The sequence below is a fragment of the Dermacentor andersoni genome, chromosome 3 (assembly GCF_023375885.2).
Source record: "Dermacentor andersoni chromosome 3, qqDerAnde1_hic_scaffold, whole genome shotgun sequence".
NCBI lineage: Eukaryota > Metazoa > Arthropoda > Arachnida > Ixodida > Ixodidae > Dermacentor > Dermacentor andersoni.
Window position 1 is genome coordinate 177,955,017 of NC_092816.1, and position 16,611 is coordinate 177,971,627.

General features: G+C 46.3%; 1 protein-coding gene across 1 annotated transcript in view; it reads right to left on the reverse strand.

Moving 5' to 3' along the window:
• Positions 1-10,911: 10,911 nt before the first annotated feature.
• LOC126524669 (3-oxoacyl-[acyl-carrier-protein] reductase FabG-like) overlaps positions 10,912-16,611 on the reverse strand; it is a 65,460-nt gene continuing 59,760 nt past the window's right edge. The window contains exon 9 of the mRNA XM_055067304.2: positions 10,912-11,227. Within this exon, the coding sequence (XP_054923279.2) occupies positions 11,021-11,227 (207 nt within the window). The 3' untranslated portion in view covers positions 10,912-11,020. The remainder of the gene's footprint in view (positions 11,228-16,611) is intronic.

Genomic DNA, 16,611 nt, shown 5'->3' on the forward strand with positions numbered 1-16,611 from the left:
CTAAATTTCAGACCTAAATTTCATCTTTCTGTCCACAGATATCAGCCAGATGTTGCATATCACTTTACTTGTTATCTAGCAACACAGTGTCGTCCGCTTAAAAGAAACCTGGAAGCTGCTGCTCTACTACAGTACCCTCATGTTTGTATGATAGATTAAACGCGATAAATTTTCCTATAGCACCCCTTCCATCCTCACCATGAACATTACAAACAGCAGTGGGTATAAAGGGCACCCCTGCATCAGTCCCTTCTTGATATCAACTTCCTCCTCGCTCGTCATTCCTCCCATTCAGCACATGCAGTATTTTCTATGTAAATCTCTCTCAAAAGCTGCACATAATCGTTGCCTAAGCTTTCACCAACCAGAAGATCCCATCAAATATGGCGGTCTACGTTGTCATAAGCTACGGTAATGTCTGAAAAGGCCACATATATCGGTCCCCTTTCTACTCCGGATATTTCAATACACTGAGTAAAGACAAATAAGTTATCATCCAGACGCCTACCTATTCTGAAGCCATACGGAAGTTCTCCCAAGATGCCATTATTCTCTGCCGATGCTTAGAGCTTTGATTCAATCGCATGCATTGCTGACCTGTATATTGCTGTTGTAATGGTCAAAGGTCTATATGAGTATAAATCAACAGCGCTTGGCTGGTGTACCCTCTGCACTTACTACATATGCTTCGTCGGCGCCCGTCTCATAGCTGTGGTGCACCCTCTTCAATCACTACCTGTACTTCGTCCAAAGATTTAATTATAATGTAGTCTACCTACAAAAGAAATATTATTATGTGAAGTAAAACTACAACGGCAAACTGAAGATAGCCGGTGAGTGTGTTTCTTTGGCTAGTGACGTAACGCACTTCATAGGCTCGTTATCTCAGTTGCGTTCCGCCCGCGTAATGGGTAGGCCACGAATTGTGCGGACCGAGGAAGAACAACATGCCTAAGAAGAACGACGGCGAGAGCATATGGCGGCAGGAGGCTGCTAATGCTGAGTATACCATAGCGGCCACGAAGCTATAGTCACCTAAGTGACAAAATAATAGAGACGGTAGGAAATGTCAATTCATGTGGTCTTTATTTAAATCTATGTAGTTAATCACCATATACGCAGCTCCGCTGGCCATCCACCCTCACAGAGTAGAATGACCCTAAGTAATTGCAGCTCCTGTATTGATCTATTAGGGAAAATGTACGCAATTCTTGTAGGAAGCTGCTTCGGCTCCTTTGGCCTGAAACTCGCCAAAAGAACCTCACATTTCCACCCTTCCTGCGGGAAGCACTTGGTGTTGGAGTTGAATGCCTGACGTCCCCACACACATGAGTCTAAAATCTTCGGGCTTAACGAAAGACGGGTGAACGAATTTCAAAAGTTGTTCCTCTGACCCGAAAGCTTTGTTGTGGATATTGTTTGCAATCGTATCGTAGGTGTAATTCAGCAGAAAATATGTTTCGCATGTTAGCAGATTAGCAGACGCAGTTGCACGCCTGCATCCACTGGATACATGCCGCGGCTCTTCGCTTTTGTGACAGAATAATGCCATTTTTTTCATTTAACTTGGTCTCTTCTTTCAGAAGTGTTGTGGCTCTGCTGCAACATTTTCTTCTTTTGCCTCACCAGTCTTTCTTGTCTCTACTTGAAACTTTCTGAACTGCCCACGAGGTTTCACTCGTAGTCCGTCGAATTGTCCTGCCTCCGGGAGCAATGTTCTTCGGTTAAACTAGCTGCTGCTTCCTACGTTCCTACATTTGGTTTGTTCTGAATTCAACGAGGCGTTTAATCCGGAATCTTCTCGTATATATGCTCCAAAGCGACTAGCTCAACGACGCTTTCTTTGTCATTGTACATGTTAGCGCACTTAAGCCATATTAAAAAAAGAAAGGCTTTGGATTTGCATGTAAATGCAAGACAACGACTGGCCTTGACTACGCCTCGCATTTCAAAACTTCAATCTCTGAAAAAACATTTTTGAAAAAAAAAAAAACTGCACCTGCGCCGTTGAACCATCACCTTCTCGTAGTCGCGCGAGTCCTTAGCAGTTAATCTTGCGACAACGTCAGCCGCGTCGTTGAGGAGTAATGTCAGCAGCCGCTATGACCAAGTTTCTTTCTGGAGTTCTGCTTTGTTGCAAGTTATCTCAAAGTTGAAGAGGTACAAACTGGTGTCACTGCCAGTTTGAAAGAGTGGCATGAACCCATCATGTTGAAGCTTTTGCGACCTATGAACGCTTCTTAAGAGCCTGTCGATCTACTTCCAAACTGCGAAGCTGAAATTCTTCAAACAGCAGTTCTATTTCATTATTTCATTTCATCGGAGACAGTCTTCTACCATTCCTCGACTTCGTCGTCTTTCGGCCCGCACTTGGTAATTGCCTCAATAATTACTGCTTTTCGCATGGGCTAGTGCATAGTCCTGCAAAGCTCTTCAGACAGCATAACTAGGCTGCTTTTGGTTAGCGACGTGACAATCAGGATAGCTTTACTGCCGTTACACGTGACTAGAATATCGTTACAGCTCTTGCTTTTTGAAAGATGCCGCAAATGTTAAAGAAGGCACCGCTAATGCTTCCAATGATGTCAAACAAGCCGTGGTCTCACCAAATCGGATGCCGAGGCCACTGTCAACATGGGCTCCATGCTTCCGCCGGCGCTGTGCCCTCCGTTGACAGTGGTAATAAGACGTGCAGCCTCAGTGCGTTCTTCTTGACCGCCCTCATCGATGCCTTCCTTGTGGCAATTGAGCATACACGTTGTCTTGGCACAAATGCCGTGCCACATAGCGGCCACTCTTCGTGTCAAAGCGTGCGTCTACTACGCTTCTGAAAACTCAATGGGCGCTGCTTGGCCCCATTTCTCGAGGCCCTCCTGGTGCTAATGGAGTGTTTCCCGGGCCTCAGTCCTGGTCGTCCATTCCTCGACTAACGGCGGTCGTTCTGTCACCAAATACGTTATAGCCGCACCAGTATCTTAAGAGGCGTGGGTTTGATTGCGACCACTGTCACTAGGAGTTACATATTCGGCGTCAGAATGACCCCTGGTAGTGGATGAATGAACGACCAGCACTCAGGGCCAGCAGAGAACACCCTTCAATATTGTGAAACGCACTTTCCTCGCATTTCCTGACCAATAATATTGGCGCAAACATAAACGAAAAACAAGTGTAGGCGAGCGTAGAAATGTTATCTGAAGATGGAAGCATCAACCAAACGGAAGTAATACAGGCATAAGGGTATCTCAAGGATAAAACAAGCCAGCAAACCGTCATGCAGTGCGTATGCACTGTGAATTTGTGCGCACAGTCTATGCGAAACCGCAGTGCATACAAATCTGTAGTCCATACAATCGGAGTAGAAAGAAAACTGTCGCCACGGAGGCTAAGACTAACAGATTCCGTACGTTTGCTCAAATCCCTTATGTCTGCGTCAGATAATTAGAAAATATCAAGAAGCCGTTGGAAATGCTTACACACTGGATGACACATCAAGTCTTGCGCATGACGCTGAGAAAATAATAAACACAACGCGTACCTCGCAACGTCGAGTACGACCGCCGTTGTCTGTTGTCCACGAACAGGCCTGTTAGCTTTTACAGCTCTGTCAGAGCGGCCTCGCCTGTCTCCTCATTATCTTGTGATGTCGTCCTTTCGTTCTCGTGCTTTGCGCGTGTAAGTGACGTTCATATGTGGGATATCTCAAACAAACATTTGGTAGGGGGATGTACATTGTGAAAAGTAGTGCATTGAACACCGACAGAAAGAACACACGAACAGAAGAACGTTGACTGGCCAATGTCGATTTACTGAAAACAGGAGAACTTGTACACACACTTTATCAAAAATCCCGATTTAAAGAAACTGAGATAACAAGCAGCATGTCTACGATGAACCGCTATGAGCACATGTGCAGAGCGACGACCGATTAGCGGCTCAGTGCATACCACGTGGCACCAAATAAACCGTACCAGTGGAACACCATCGCGGAACAAATTGTCGTGATCTATCTAAAAACGCCACTTCTTTCTGAGGGAGGGTGGTCGACCGACGACTTGTACAGAGTTGGTCGTTTCAGTTTATGGTGAGGAGGGGGTGAAAACCTTTCATCGTGAACGTAAACGAACTTGCCGAACTTTCAGTCTCGCCCCATGCAGTGTGCACGTGGAAGTTAGCCGACCAAACGCAAGGCAGCACGTTGCCTCTTTTATTGTGCAGCTGTACTGCATTACAAAAACATTACATTACATTACAAAAAGTCAACGTCAGTCGTTAAGTCCTTCCTTGTTACCATCCAGCGACTGCCTTTCTAGGGCGATAAGACACGTGGCGCAATAGTTCGGATATGCTATACAAAGAATTAAACCACGGTCTATCGACATGAGGTCATAATGCCTGAGACCACGCAAGAGGAAGTGCTGCACCTTGAAATTTCGTAATATTGAGTGTAAGAGCTTTGCATGTTACCAGCATGCGTTTTACTATGAAGAACATTGTTGAAGCTTTGCCCAATTGGTTTCACACCAAGGTTCTCAATATGGCAGTCTCATGTTAAATCTCGAATGTCGCATAGAACATGCACAGTGCCATAGGCAATATGTCACGTTGGTAACTCTGGACATCGCTAAACTTTATGATAGTGTTAAACGCAGTGAATTATTCAACCAGTTCATTATTCAACCAACCTTCATTTCCCCAAATATCTCTAAGAATGAATTACGAAAGTTATACGCAATAGAAGAGTTTATTTCTGTTAGAACGGCATTTCATTGTGTAGATACAAGAAGTGAAAATGGGAAGAGAGGGAGGAGCATTACTTACAAGATACGCAGCGACGACGGCCTCATGAGGCCCTGCTACTTGCCTCAAGGAGAAGGGGAAGAGGAGAAAAGGAGGCGTTTGAGGAGCGCTCATGAGAAGCGATGGTGGCATGCTGCCATATATATGCACAAGGTCCAGGGCACAGTCTTGAACATGCGTACAGGTTATCGAAAAATCGTGACAGCCTTCATTGCTCATTTAGTTGACATGATGTCTGGCTAAGAGGTCAGTTGCACGTTTTCAATAAACGACCTGTGAACAATTGGCCCGGACGAACAGCTAAATGCCTGCCTTTCACAGTAATAGTAAGAACAAGCATAGGTCTTCAAATACTTCATTTCCATATGACATTTTCGATGCTTTGCGGCACCGAATGCAGCCATGGCACTCTAGTGCACGGATTAAGAGAACGTGTGGCCTTTACGAAATGATACTGCAACAAAATCCAAAAGTTCGATTGGCTAGACCAGAGAGGTGCAAAGTGCTTGGGTCCGTGGAACACAAGGAAGGAACAGTTACATAAGCGGCAATTCTTTAATATGTTGCTTAACTGCCTTCCGAACCATGATGAACCTCACATTTGAAGCATAATACAGCGTTTTTATGATCGCTACATAACATTCATTCGTTATGAAATCCTACAAAATATTCATTCGGTCTAGCAGAAAGACGTGATTCCATTCACCTGTCTCGATGCAGCAAACAAGTGCTTGTTTCGAGCCTCCATCTGAAAGGAATGCTGTATATATATATGGCGTGCTCTTCAGAGGAAGGTTGAATATATATATATATATGTGTGTGTGTGTGTGTGTGATTAGAAAACGGTAGCTCAGAGGAGGGCAGCGAGTACGAGGAGAGGATCATATTGGAAATGTCTGGGGCAGCGACATTCACTTAGGGCGGACGCCATGGTTGAGGGCGAGGGAGAGCAACCTTGACAACTTGAAGCTCCGTGAGAAAGTCCAGATACTACTTGCTAATGCCATGTCGGCATCACGTTGGCGCAAGACAGCTTGCAGATTTACACGCCAACGCGGCTGCTGCGCTCACTGTTGCCTCTCAGTTATTTATGTATTTGTACATACTGCAGCCCCATATGAGGGCTATTGCAGGAGTGGGTTATTACAGTGGTTAACAAAAAAGAAAGTTAAATCAACAATGAATGTTACGACATATGCAACTGTATATGTACGACTGTCAAAGAACTGAAGAATCGTTTTCTTCGGTTCTAGAAATAGCAAAACAGTGAAATGCCCCGTACGCATAAAGCATAAAATAAACCTAGTTTATGTGGTTAGACATACTGGTATTCATAGAGAAGAATTTCGAATTTGCCTATTGGGAGTGAGCGAAGGCAGCCAGATAAGGAATTTCACACTTCTATAGTACGGGGAAAGAAGCTGTACTTTAAAGTATTTGTCATCATCATCATCATCAACAGCCTGGTTACGCCCACTGCGGGGCTAAGGCCTCTCCAATACTTCTCCAGTTACCATGGTCATGTACTAATTGTGGCCATGTAGTCCCTGCAATTGTCTTAATCTCATCCGCGCACCTAACTTTCTGCCGCCCCTGCTACGCTTCCCTTCCCTTGGAATCCAGTCCGTAACCCTTAATGACCATCCGTTATCTTGCGTGCTCATTACATGTCCTGGCCATGCCCATTTCTTTTTCTTGATTTCAACTAAGATGTAATCAGCTCGCGTTTGTTCCCTCCCCCAATCTGCTTCCTCCGTTCCTCAGAGCATGTACAATTCTATCCATATTACACTTCCTTATGTCAGCTGTTTTACGCTTGTTGATTAACTTAGAAAGTTCTGCCAGTTCTATTCTAGCTGTAGGGTTAGAGGCTTTCATACACTGGCGTTTCTTGATCAGATCTTTCCTTTCCTGCGATAGCTTACTGGTACCCTGTCTAACGGAGTTACCCGGACTTCTATTGCACACTGCTTAATGATGCCCATAACATTTTCGTTCATTGCTTCAACACTAAGGTCCTCTTCCTGAGTTAAAACCGAATACCTGTTCTGTAGCTTGATTCGGAATTCCTCTATTTTCCCTCTTACCGCTAACTCATTGATCGGTTTCTTATGTACCAGTTTCTTCCGTTCCTTCCTCAAGTGTAGGCTAATTCGAGTTCTTACCATCCTATGGTCACTGCAGCGCACCTTGCCGTAAGATGGTAAGATGGTACACTCTAAAAACTAGGGAGGGTATCGCAGGAGTATCAGAGTATCGCAGATATCAAAGCGTTGCTTTAGCCTCGCAAAATGTCGAGTGGAGTGAAATGTATTGTTCACTACGTTAGCAGCGAGAGAGTGAAATGTGCTTTTCACTCTATCCTTCTGAGAGAGAGCAGAATGCCCGTTCTACCCTTGCGGCAATAGAGAACAAAACGTAGCGTAAGCTTCTGCTTCAACTGTAGGAGGCTGGCCCCGAACATGACAATATATCACTCACGCACGCTGAGCAAAGAACACCCCGTTTTACTTCTAAGAGAACAGGCATGCACAATTCAAAGGAACGCGGAGCGAGCGCTGTACCTTTTCACTCGGAGTTGCTCCACCGCGCGCGCGCTCATCATTGCGGAACAGCACAGCGCCGGAGAAAGGTGATCCGTCCAGCGAGCAGCGAGGGCCATCCAAGGGAGATCTTGTGTCAGCCATCTCGCGTCGCCGCGAAAACACGAGAGCCTCTCGTCATTCGTTGGATATAGCAACAAATCCTCCACTGTAAGTGAATTCTAACTTAGGCGCACATTCTGCGTATATGACATGCTATCGCCAGGAAGTCGTCGCGGCGCATAGCCGACGCGATTGACAACGGAATAGGCAAGCGCGCTGTGTCTCTCGATGTCAATCGAAAAAGCCAGTCGTCGCGATAACTGCGTGTGATTTTTTCACTTGCCGCTATCCGTAAGAGCTTTAAAAATCGCAAACGCTGCCTGGTATGTTCAAAAAGACGTGAGGCGACAGGACGCTTAAAATGGTTTGTTCACCAGCCCATGATTCCGAGCCTATGCGGAGCGTGCTTAGCGTGTGTTTTCTGCGTTTGAATTTATTCAGTTTGGTAGTCTACTGTGTAGGGAACGCTGTTGAAATGAGGAGTCACATAACAGGAGGAGTCATTTTGCTGGCGGCATACTTTCGTTATAAATAAGCTGCGCGCTTGACGGTGTCTCGCCCATGGGTAATCTGCAACCACTGAAGTTACGTGCAGCGCCAGTGCTAGTTAGAAATTTGCCGCAGGCATTCAGCTGCATGATGCAAGAGGTCAGTTGGGCGCGTTATCTTGAACTTACTGAAAATTCATGAGGAATTCATGTTTTATGCTGAATAAAGTATACGCGCCATATAAGCGAGCTTGCGCGCGACGGCTACACGCGATGCGATGGAGATGGCTGCCGCGTTCGCTCGTCGCCTACAAGTCGTACTTCGTGCGAGCGACGATGTTGAGCGACGTCTCCCCGGTGTTGCCGGTATGAGGGCTGCTGCAAATACGCGTCAAAACTAGCGTGACGCCAGCTTTAGTAATTAAAGTTGATCTATTTTATCGGAAAAAGTAGCATAAAATATTTCCGGAGGTCTTGCGGTAGCTTCTTATCCTTGCGCGTATAAAAATTCAATCGTTTGCTCGTTCCGCGCGACAATCGGTAGTATTTGAGCGATGGATGTACATCCAGTTCCGGCTTCGTGCTATTGGCTACTCGCTCATAGCACTTTCGGGCGACGAGCGATGAATTTTCGATTTCCAGAACCGAGCGATCTGTTGAAGCGACGGCCCGTTTTGTCGCTCGAAGCCGTCGCCGTCGCGCACTAAATCGCTCTCATGGGGTTTAGCCCTAAAAGTGAACTGTTTTTGCTTACGTATTGAAATGGTGTGATTATATGTCTGATTTTGTCTCGTGTTGCTGTTTTCGAGCACGGTGCGAATCTGAAAGGGTGCTTGTCTAAGAACTCGGTGAATTGTCAAGCAGCGAGTTATGCATCGGCATCGAATAAAACTGCTGTTGTGTGGAATTACAATTGCAGGGGTGCTTTGCATACGTTTATTGTTTTGGACATGCCTGTAAATTTGCTAATGTGAGTTGGCGTTTCAGAGTTGTGTCAAATGAACAGCTAAATCACCCTTCCTCTTGGGGTTACAAGCACAATGTGTGCATCTTGCTACTGCATAGCAGATAGAAATGTGTTTACCGCTTTAATATTTTTAGTGGAGAAATAATGTATCAAAATAAAACGTTGCTTCAATTCTGTGTTGCCAGTCGTCTGTCGTACACAAAATAAAGAGTTGGTCTAATAAACTAATAACTCTGGTCTAACTGCAAATTTTAGCTGCCTTCAAGAATATAAAATGCTAGATTTGAAACTGCAGCATAGTCGAGTCTTTAAAAATGAACTGCATTGCGCACCTCATAAATGAAATAAGTTCATGCCTTTTAGTAAGCTTAGATGGAGGCCGCAGTGAACTTTCTTGTTAGTATTGAAATGTGGGTAAGCTTGCCATGACAAGCCTAGTTGCCCTTTCTTATAGGCACATCCAGTCATATCGATTGACCTGGAGGGCCATATTTTCATCCCGACTGAGCGACACGTTTGCAGATATGATCCTCAAAACATGGCTTGCGCAGTGGCACCACCACAGATGTTGCAGGGGCCACACTGGGCACGTGCTTAGGATGCGTCACAAGGGGCGTATGCGACAGACACACCAGACTAATGACAGACATGAAATCTGAGAATAACCAATATTCTATTTATTAGTAGGGGTATTTTAACATAGGTGCTGAACGAGGATAAACTGTCGGTTATTTATATTTTGTTTAAATCTAAAAATTTAAGTTAGTTTAGGTGTTGACTGTTGCAGTCATTGAGTTGTTTCGCGTGCATTTCAGTAGGAAGACTAAAAGCTAAGAGTTTCTTTTAGTGCCATGACCTCACTTGACTGTCTTGATGTTTTACACGATGTCCTCATGTTGACTTTTGCACACGATATTTTCCAGGCACCTGTTTTATATAACGCAAGAAAGCAGCTGCAAGGTCGTGGTCGTTCCATTGTCGTCATTCCATTTCCCTGACCCCACTCACGCAATGCCTTGGTCGTCACGAGTTCAACACCAACAGTGTGGCTCAAGTTGTCCAACAGCTTGTGCACCTAGGTAAGGGATCGTGGTCTAGATGCTTTCCTGGTCGTTGTGTGTAGGTGTAAGGTAGCCAACCGGACGTTGTTCTGGTTAACCTCCCTGCCTTCTACTTATCTCTTTCCCTCCTTCCCTCCTCCTGGTCGTTGTATCTTCGTCATTGTACCTTCATCATTGGAGAATTGTGGTGCCGTCGTCGCCACACCATTGTCGTCATACAGTGGAAATGGATACGATGTCATACCGCCATAGCGATGCCGGCGTGGTCTTTCAATGGTCATCATTTCAGCTTCGTGATTTTACGTGTCATTCTGTCGCAGTCATGCCTTTTATCCCGACCAATTGGTCCAAGTTGTCTAGTATTCTGGGCCTGTTATACTAGCATCATAATTTATGTCTTGACGTCTGATTGTCGCCATGCAGCTGTTATTACACGCCGTAGGCGTTCCACCCACATCCTTCCTTCTTCGTCATTCCATCGTCACTGTGTCGGCGTCAACAGTCGTCGTCATGCCTCCATGGTGATGGTCTACCTTGGCAAGCGAGTGCTACAGCAAAGTGGAAGAATATCGGAGTATGTGGCATATAGCAGTTGCAACGGAAGGCTGAGAGTTACCCAATAGAAGGGTTAAATAATATTCACTTCAGGAATATGGTCTGTCGCTACATTGTTTGATTGGTTTTCGCATTACGGTCGACATTCATCAAGAGGTGAGTCGCACCGTAATACTTTGGTATGGGTTTTTCTAAGTTCAAACTGGGGTTCCGCACAAACCAGTACTACCGTCTTCCGGGACACGTTGAAACTTTTTTCGTTCAATGTAAAATGGGTTGCAGCCAGAATATTACTTTTCAGTAGTGATTTATCTCTTACTATTTTGTGCCTAATATCTCCTACAGCCAGCCCGCATTCTTCGGCAAGGACCAAATCCCACTAATAAAGCATCTTTAGGGAGTGCTGTCCAGAATTTATGCTGTGTGGACACCTCATAGATTCCTGTTTATCTTTATTATAGTGCGTACAGAAGCAGCGCTGATTATTCTGCGCTTGATTTGCAAATTTCAATTGCTGGTAGGCAGATCTGCACTCTTCTTTACCGCCAGCGTTGCCACCATTGGCCCGACTAGGAGTCTGCCACCATCGACCGGCAGTAAGTGACCTGTGATGAATGAGGCGTTGTCCGAGGCCAGAAAAGCGATTACACGGGCGGCTTCTTCGACGGTTCCAATGCGACCCATGATGTTCGATGTTTCCAGCTGAGATCGGAGCTGGAAGAGAAATATTACAATGAATAACTGTTACACTCTTGTAGACAACGGCGAGAAGATTGTTAAACAGAGTTGGGAGAATGGGCAAAATATATTTCATTTTAGATTACGACGTCGTTTTTGTGACAATGAAGAACTCCTCTAAAGCCATGACGTCGTGAATTTGGGCTCGGTTGGCTGTATTAGGTAGCCAGGTACAGTGATGCTAAGCTCTTGCTTTGTACGCATGGAGCTTATATAGAACCCGTGTTTTGACTGCACACCTGGAGGCACCTTCAAACGCCGCAATAAAAGCATATTGTCGCCACAGATGCAAAACCTGCAGGGACCTTCAAAGTGACATGTCAATTAAAAGCACCGTAAATGGTTATACACATGAAGTCAAATCTAGCCTCACTTCTACAAGTTCGGATGTCGTTTATATGCTTGAATGTTCCTTTTGTAAGAAACAATATATCGGTGAAACGGGACAACCAATGAACGTTATATGAAACGGACATCGCGCGGACACAGCTAAAAAGCTTCGCAAGACCATCGCCGAGAATTTCAACGAATCAGGTCATAACTTTGATGAACTTAACATATAGATTTATAGCCAAGTTAGCGTGCTGAACGAGAAAGAAAACACAGAGAATCGTACCTTATCGATAAGTTTAAGGCATAAGGCATAAATGTTTCCAAGGGAGCTTTGCAATCTACTCGCTTGCTAAATTTCAAGCTATAGGCAACAACACGTAGTTTGGTTACTTAGTTTCTTTTCTGTTTCTTCGTTTGATTTATTTATTTATTTATTTATTTATTTATTTATTCCATTTCAGTATTTTTTTTCCAGGATCACCGGTTTCTGCGGCTTCTTTTGTTATCTGTTTCAGAGACACGATAGGCCACGACCACCAGCGAAACAGGTAATAGAGGGCTGCTGTGCATGTCGCTGACACGCCGGCTAACACACGGCAGTTCGCACATGATTGACAGACGACCGTGTCACTGGCCTTGGGCACAGCACTCCTTTTATTCTCAATTCTACACCCTGGCCGCTAACACACCTTCTCTCGTTTCCGCCGCCACTCACCCTACGCCCTCTCTCCTTTCGAAAAACCCCACCAATATATACCGCGGCGAGGAAAGCATATGTGGCATTGAAGAAGACAAGTTTGCTTGTCGAAACGTTTGCTCCTGATTTTGCCTTGTTCTCGTTTTGGTCACCGTGTCCTCACTATGATATTGTAACTGCTGTTTGGTTTCCCAGCTATTTGCTTAAAGTGAATCGCTTAAGGCCAATAAGCGAGGAAGCTGTTCGACCTAAGGTGCAGATGTTCGCACTTATTTAGACGATTTACATTCCTAAGGGATAAATTTTTTGTGGTATTGAGAACCGTATGTGGTTTTGCGAAAGGCACAGAACAAGTGAAACAACACTGTAATGTAAACTGAGAAGGATTCTCCGGCTTTTAAGCCCATTTCTATGGAACACCGCGTCGTTCTCCGTTTGCCTTGATACGAAGTTTGTTGGTGGTGTCCTTCAAGCATGCTACGAGTTCAACGAAGAGTGAGGCACTGTCTCGAAAGACACCAGTGAACAGCACCGCCAGCAGAGGCAGTCGATCGTTGGCGATGTTGCTGCACAGAGGTACGTCTTCTCCTTAACGATCGTCCACGCAGAAAAAGATCCATCCTGGCGGCATAAGAGGTTGGCTGCAGAAGGTCGTAGTACGGCGTGAGACGCCCCATGTGGAGAAGATTACGTGAACGCCTACGCATGTCATCACATGAAGAAAGTGGTTCGATTATAAGATTCACCGGGGATGTTGGCTCCTACAACCAGGAAGGCCATTAGTACTTTGGGAGGAGTTTCGAGGAAGGCCCGACAGTTTGAGGAGTTTTCCAACGGACAAGCTAGCCATACAGATACCCTTGGGCAGACGTGGAATTCGGCCGTGAGTCGGCACAGCCTTTTTTCTGGCGCTGTTGTTTTTGCGATGTAAAGGGTGCGCGCGAGCTGGCGGCACTCTTCGTCTTGTCGGGCAGTTCCGTACACATTTAGGCACTCGGAAACGTCAGGATGGTATGGAAGGATAGCGTCGATGGTATGCGAAGGCTCCCGCCCGTAAGGAGAAAGAAAGATGGGAATTCTAGCTTGTATAGCTTGTATCGCGGTGTTGTATGCGAACGTTGCAAAATGGATTACGCAGTCCAGGTTACCATGATCAGGTGCCACGTACGTCGCGAACGTATCACTGAGAGCGCGGTTGAACCGTTCGGTTAGCCTGTTAGTCTGCGCATGGTGTGCCGTGCTCATTCGATGAATAATGTGGTAATCGGAAAGGTGAGCTTCGACGATATCAGAGTGGAATGCGCGACCTCTATCATAAAGAGGTTCTCAAGGTTCGCCATGTCAAAGTATAAAGCGTTGTAGCATGAAAGACCCTACTTTCCGCACTGTAGCATTTGGTAAAGTAGCAGTTTCGGCGCAGTGTGTCAAATGGTCTACAGCAACTATGATCCACCGACTGCCATCTGGTGTTCTTGGAAACAGGCCGTAAAGGTCTATGCGGCCAGATCGAAGGCTTTGACATGATACCTATGCGGCTGTAGGCGTCAGAGGCACGTCAATGCGCTAATTTGTGAAGTTGTCAGTCAGGGCATCACCCAACAAGCATTCGTACAAGTGTTCATCCCCCGCCAGTAGTAGCGATAGCAAATACGATCGTGTGCCTTAAGTACTCCGGCGTGGCCATATTGCGTATTGTCGTGAAAGGAGGAATATAGTTATGGCCTTAAGCTGCAGGGAATGACCAGTAGCCATATACTAGCCATCTACGCCGTCCATCTAAGTCCTCTAATAATCATAAATAACTTTTTGTAGGAGGGATAGAGATACATGGATCGTTGATGATCTAGAAAGATAGGTGAAAAGAAGGGCGGTCCAGTGGTCACGACGTTGTTCGGTGCCAAATTGAGTCAACGCAATAGATGACACAGAGTCTGTGCAAGTAGTTCCACAGGTCGAGTGAAGAAGTAGAGGTGAACGGGACAGGATGCCTCCGTCAATGCCCTTGCGTCCGCAGCGGTAGACGACGTGAATATTGTGCTGCTGGATTTGGAGTGCCCAGCGTGATAGACAGCCAGATGGATCTGGCAACATGGCGAGCCAAGAAAGCATGGGGGGATCTGTTACTAGGTCAAGTGGGTGGCCGTATAAGTATGGGCGGAACTTGCCAAGCACCCAAACTAGAGCCAAGCTCTTTTTTTCAGTCACGCTGTAATTGGACTCTGCTACGGCCAGCGTACGAATCGCATAGGCGACTACGTGTTTGGAGTATCCAGGGTTTCATTGGCGATGACGGTGCCAAGAACGACCGCGCTGGTATCTGCATGTACTTCAGTTGCAGCTCTCGTGTCACAATGGCGTAGACTAGGTGGGGAGGTAAGAAGACGACGCAGCGTAGCAAACGCGAGGTTCCAAGCAGGAGACCAAGTGGAGAGGTCCGCGCCACTGCGTGGGAGCTGGATGAAGAGCGACATGATTGATGCCAAATTGCGTACAAAGTGCTGGTTATATGACCATAGGCCCCCAAAATTGCGAAGTTCTTTGATGTTATATAATTCAGAAACACAGCGACTGCGCGATGTTTCGCAGGGTTGGGTAGAACACTGCGCTTGGATAGGGTGTGGCCTAAGATGGTCAGCTCCTGCACGGCGAAGCGGCACTCTTTGAGGCTGAGTTGCAGGCCAGCGCTGGTTAAACACGTCAAAACATGTCTAAGGGAAATTGGGTGGGCGTGAATATCAGGATAGAAAACGCGACATCGCTGAGGTAGCATAGACACATAGACCTCTCGAGGCCAGGCAGCGTATTGTCCACGAGTCCTTCAAGTGTGGCAGGCGAGTTTCAAAGTCCAAAGGGATCACGCTGAGTTCATATAGGCCATCAGGTGTAATAAATGCAGTTTTCTGGCTATTGGCTTCAGCCGTCGGAACCTGCCAGTAGTCCGAACACAAGTCTCGGGACGAAAAAGATGCAGCTCCTCGAAGGCTGCCAAGGGCGTCGTCGATGTGCGGCAAGTGATAGACATCTTCCCGCCTTAGGTGACTTAATCTATTGTAGTCAACGCAAAACGCAAATACACCCGTCCTTGTTGCGAATGAGAATGGCAGAGAGGCCCAGGGGCTGCGGGATGGTTGATTAGCGTCACGGCATAGCATATCGTCGACTTGGTCGTTAATGAAGCGACGTTCTTCTGCAGAGACGCGGCAGGGGTAAAGACTGCAGAGACCAACAGCTGGGGTAAACTGGTGTCAGTTTAGGGCCGCACTTTCGACGTTCGGCCCAGTTGCGGCTGAGAAACAACGAAGGAATGCCTAAAGCGGTGTAAAAGATGAAAAGCTCGGAGTGTTCGGCTGCGGTTAGTGTTTCGACGATGGAACTAGAGAACATGTCACTCGACGACTCTTCAAGCGCTAAGCGACATGTAGTTCGTTGATGTTAGTATGGCAATGTCCGTCTTGCACATTAGCAAAGAACAAAGGGACAAGATGTTCCACGCGGTCGATACCTTTACCAACAAGCAACGTAACAGACACGCGGAAAGGGTATTGCACACAAAGCTATTGCTGAGACCGGCGGCGATGTCAAGCGTTGAAAAAGGCAGTGGACCTCCTTTGCGACTGATAAATATCTCAGACGTTGTAAAGAAGACCGTAGCATTGGTGACTGCACCACAGAAGACTGGGAGAAGGGAAAAAGAGTCAGGCGGTATGTCGGTGTCCTCGCCCAGCTCCAGTTTAGGCGGCTGATGAAGAGCGTCGTGAAACGGTGCGTCACACAGCAGCCAAAATTCAACTTTAGCTCGTGCGCAGTCGATGATGGTATTATGACGGCTTAAGAAGTCCCACCCAAGAATAACGTCACACGAGCAGGCAGAAACAGCAATTAACTCGACAATGTACATAACGCTAAGTACATAAGACAGGAGAATCTATTCAGGGAATGCAGAGAGGTCATCCTGCCTGCTACTCCACACAGGGGGAAAGGAAAGAAGAGAAATATAGTGGACTGGAAGAGTAATAATGAGCACAGGCAGTGGGATTTGTTTAAATTAGACGGCCTTGTCCGAAGGGCCCGCACACAGCTTTGTATATAGGACCTTTTCAACTACATATTCTCCGATTCGTGAGGGCTCGCTTCATTGATATGTCCAATCGATGGGCTAGCAACTGTTTTTGACTGAATAGCCTGCTGGTAATGGGCGCTAAAGAACACCTACCGTCAGAAGGCGTGTTCGGTACAAGCAATAAGCATATGCGCTCTATGTCGCAGATACTCCACCTGGCAGCTGCTTTGGACGTAATGCAGTCTGGCGAATCCATGCACAGGATGCGGC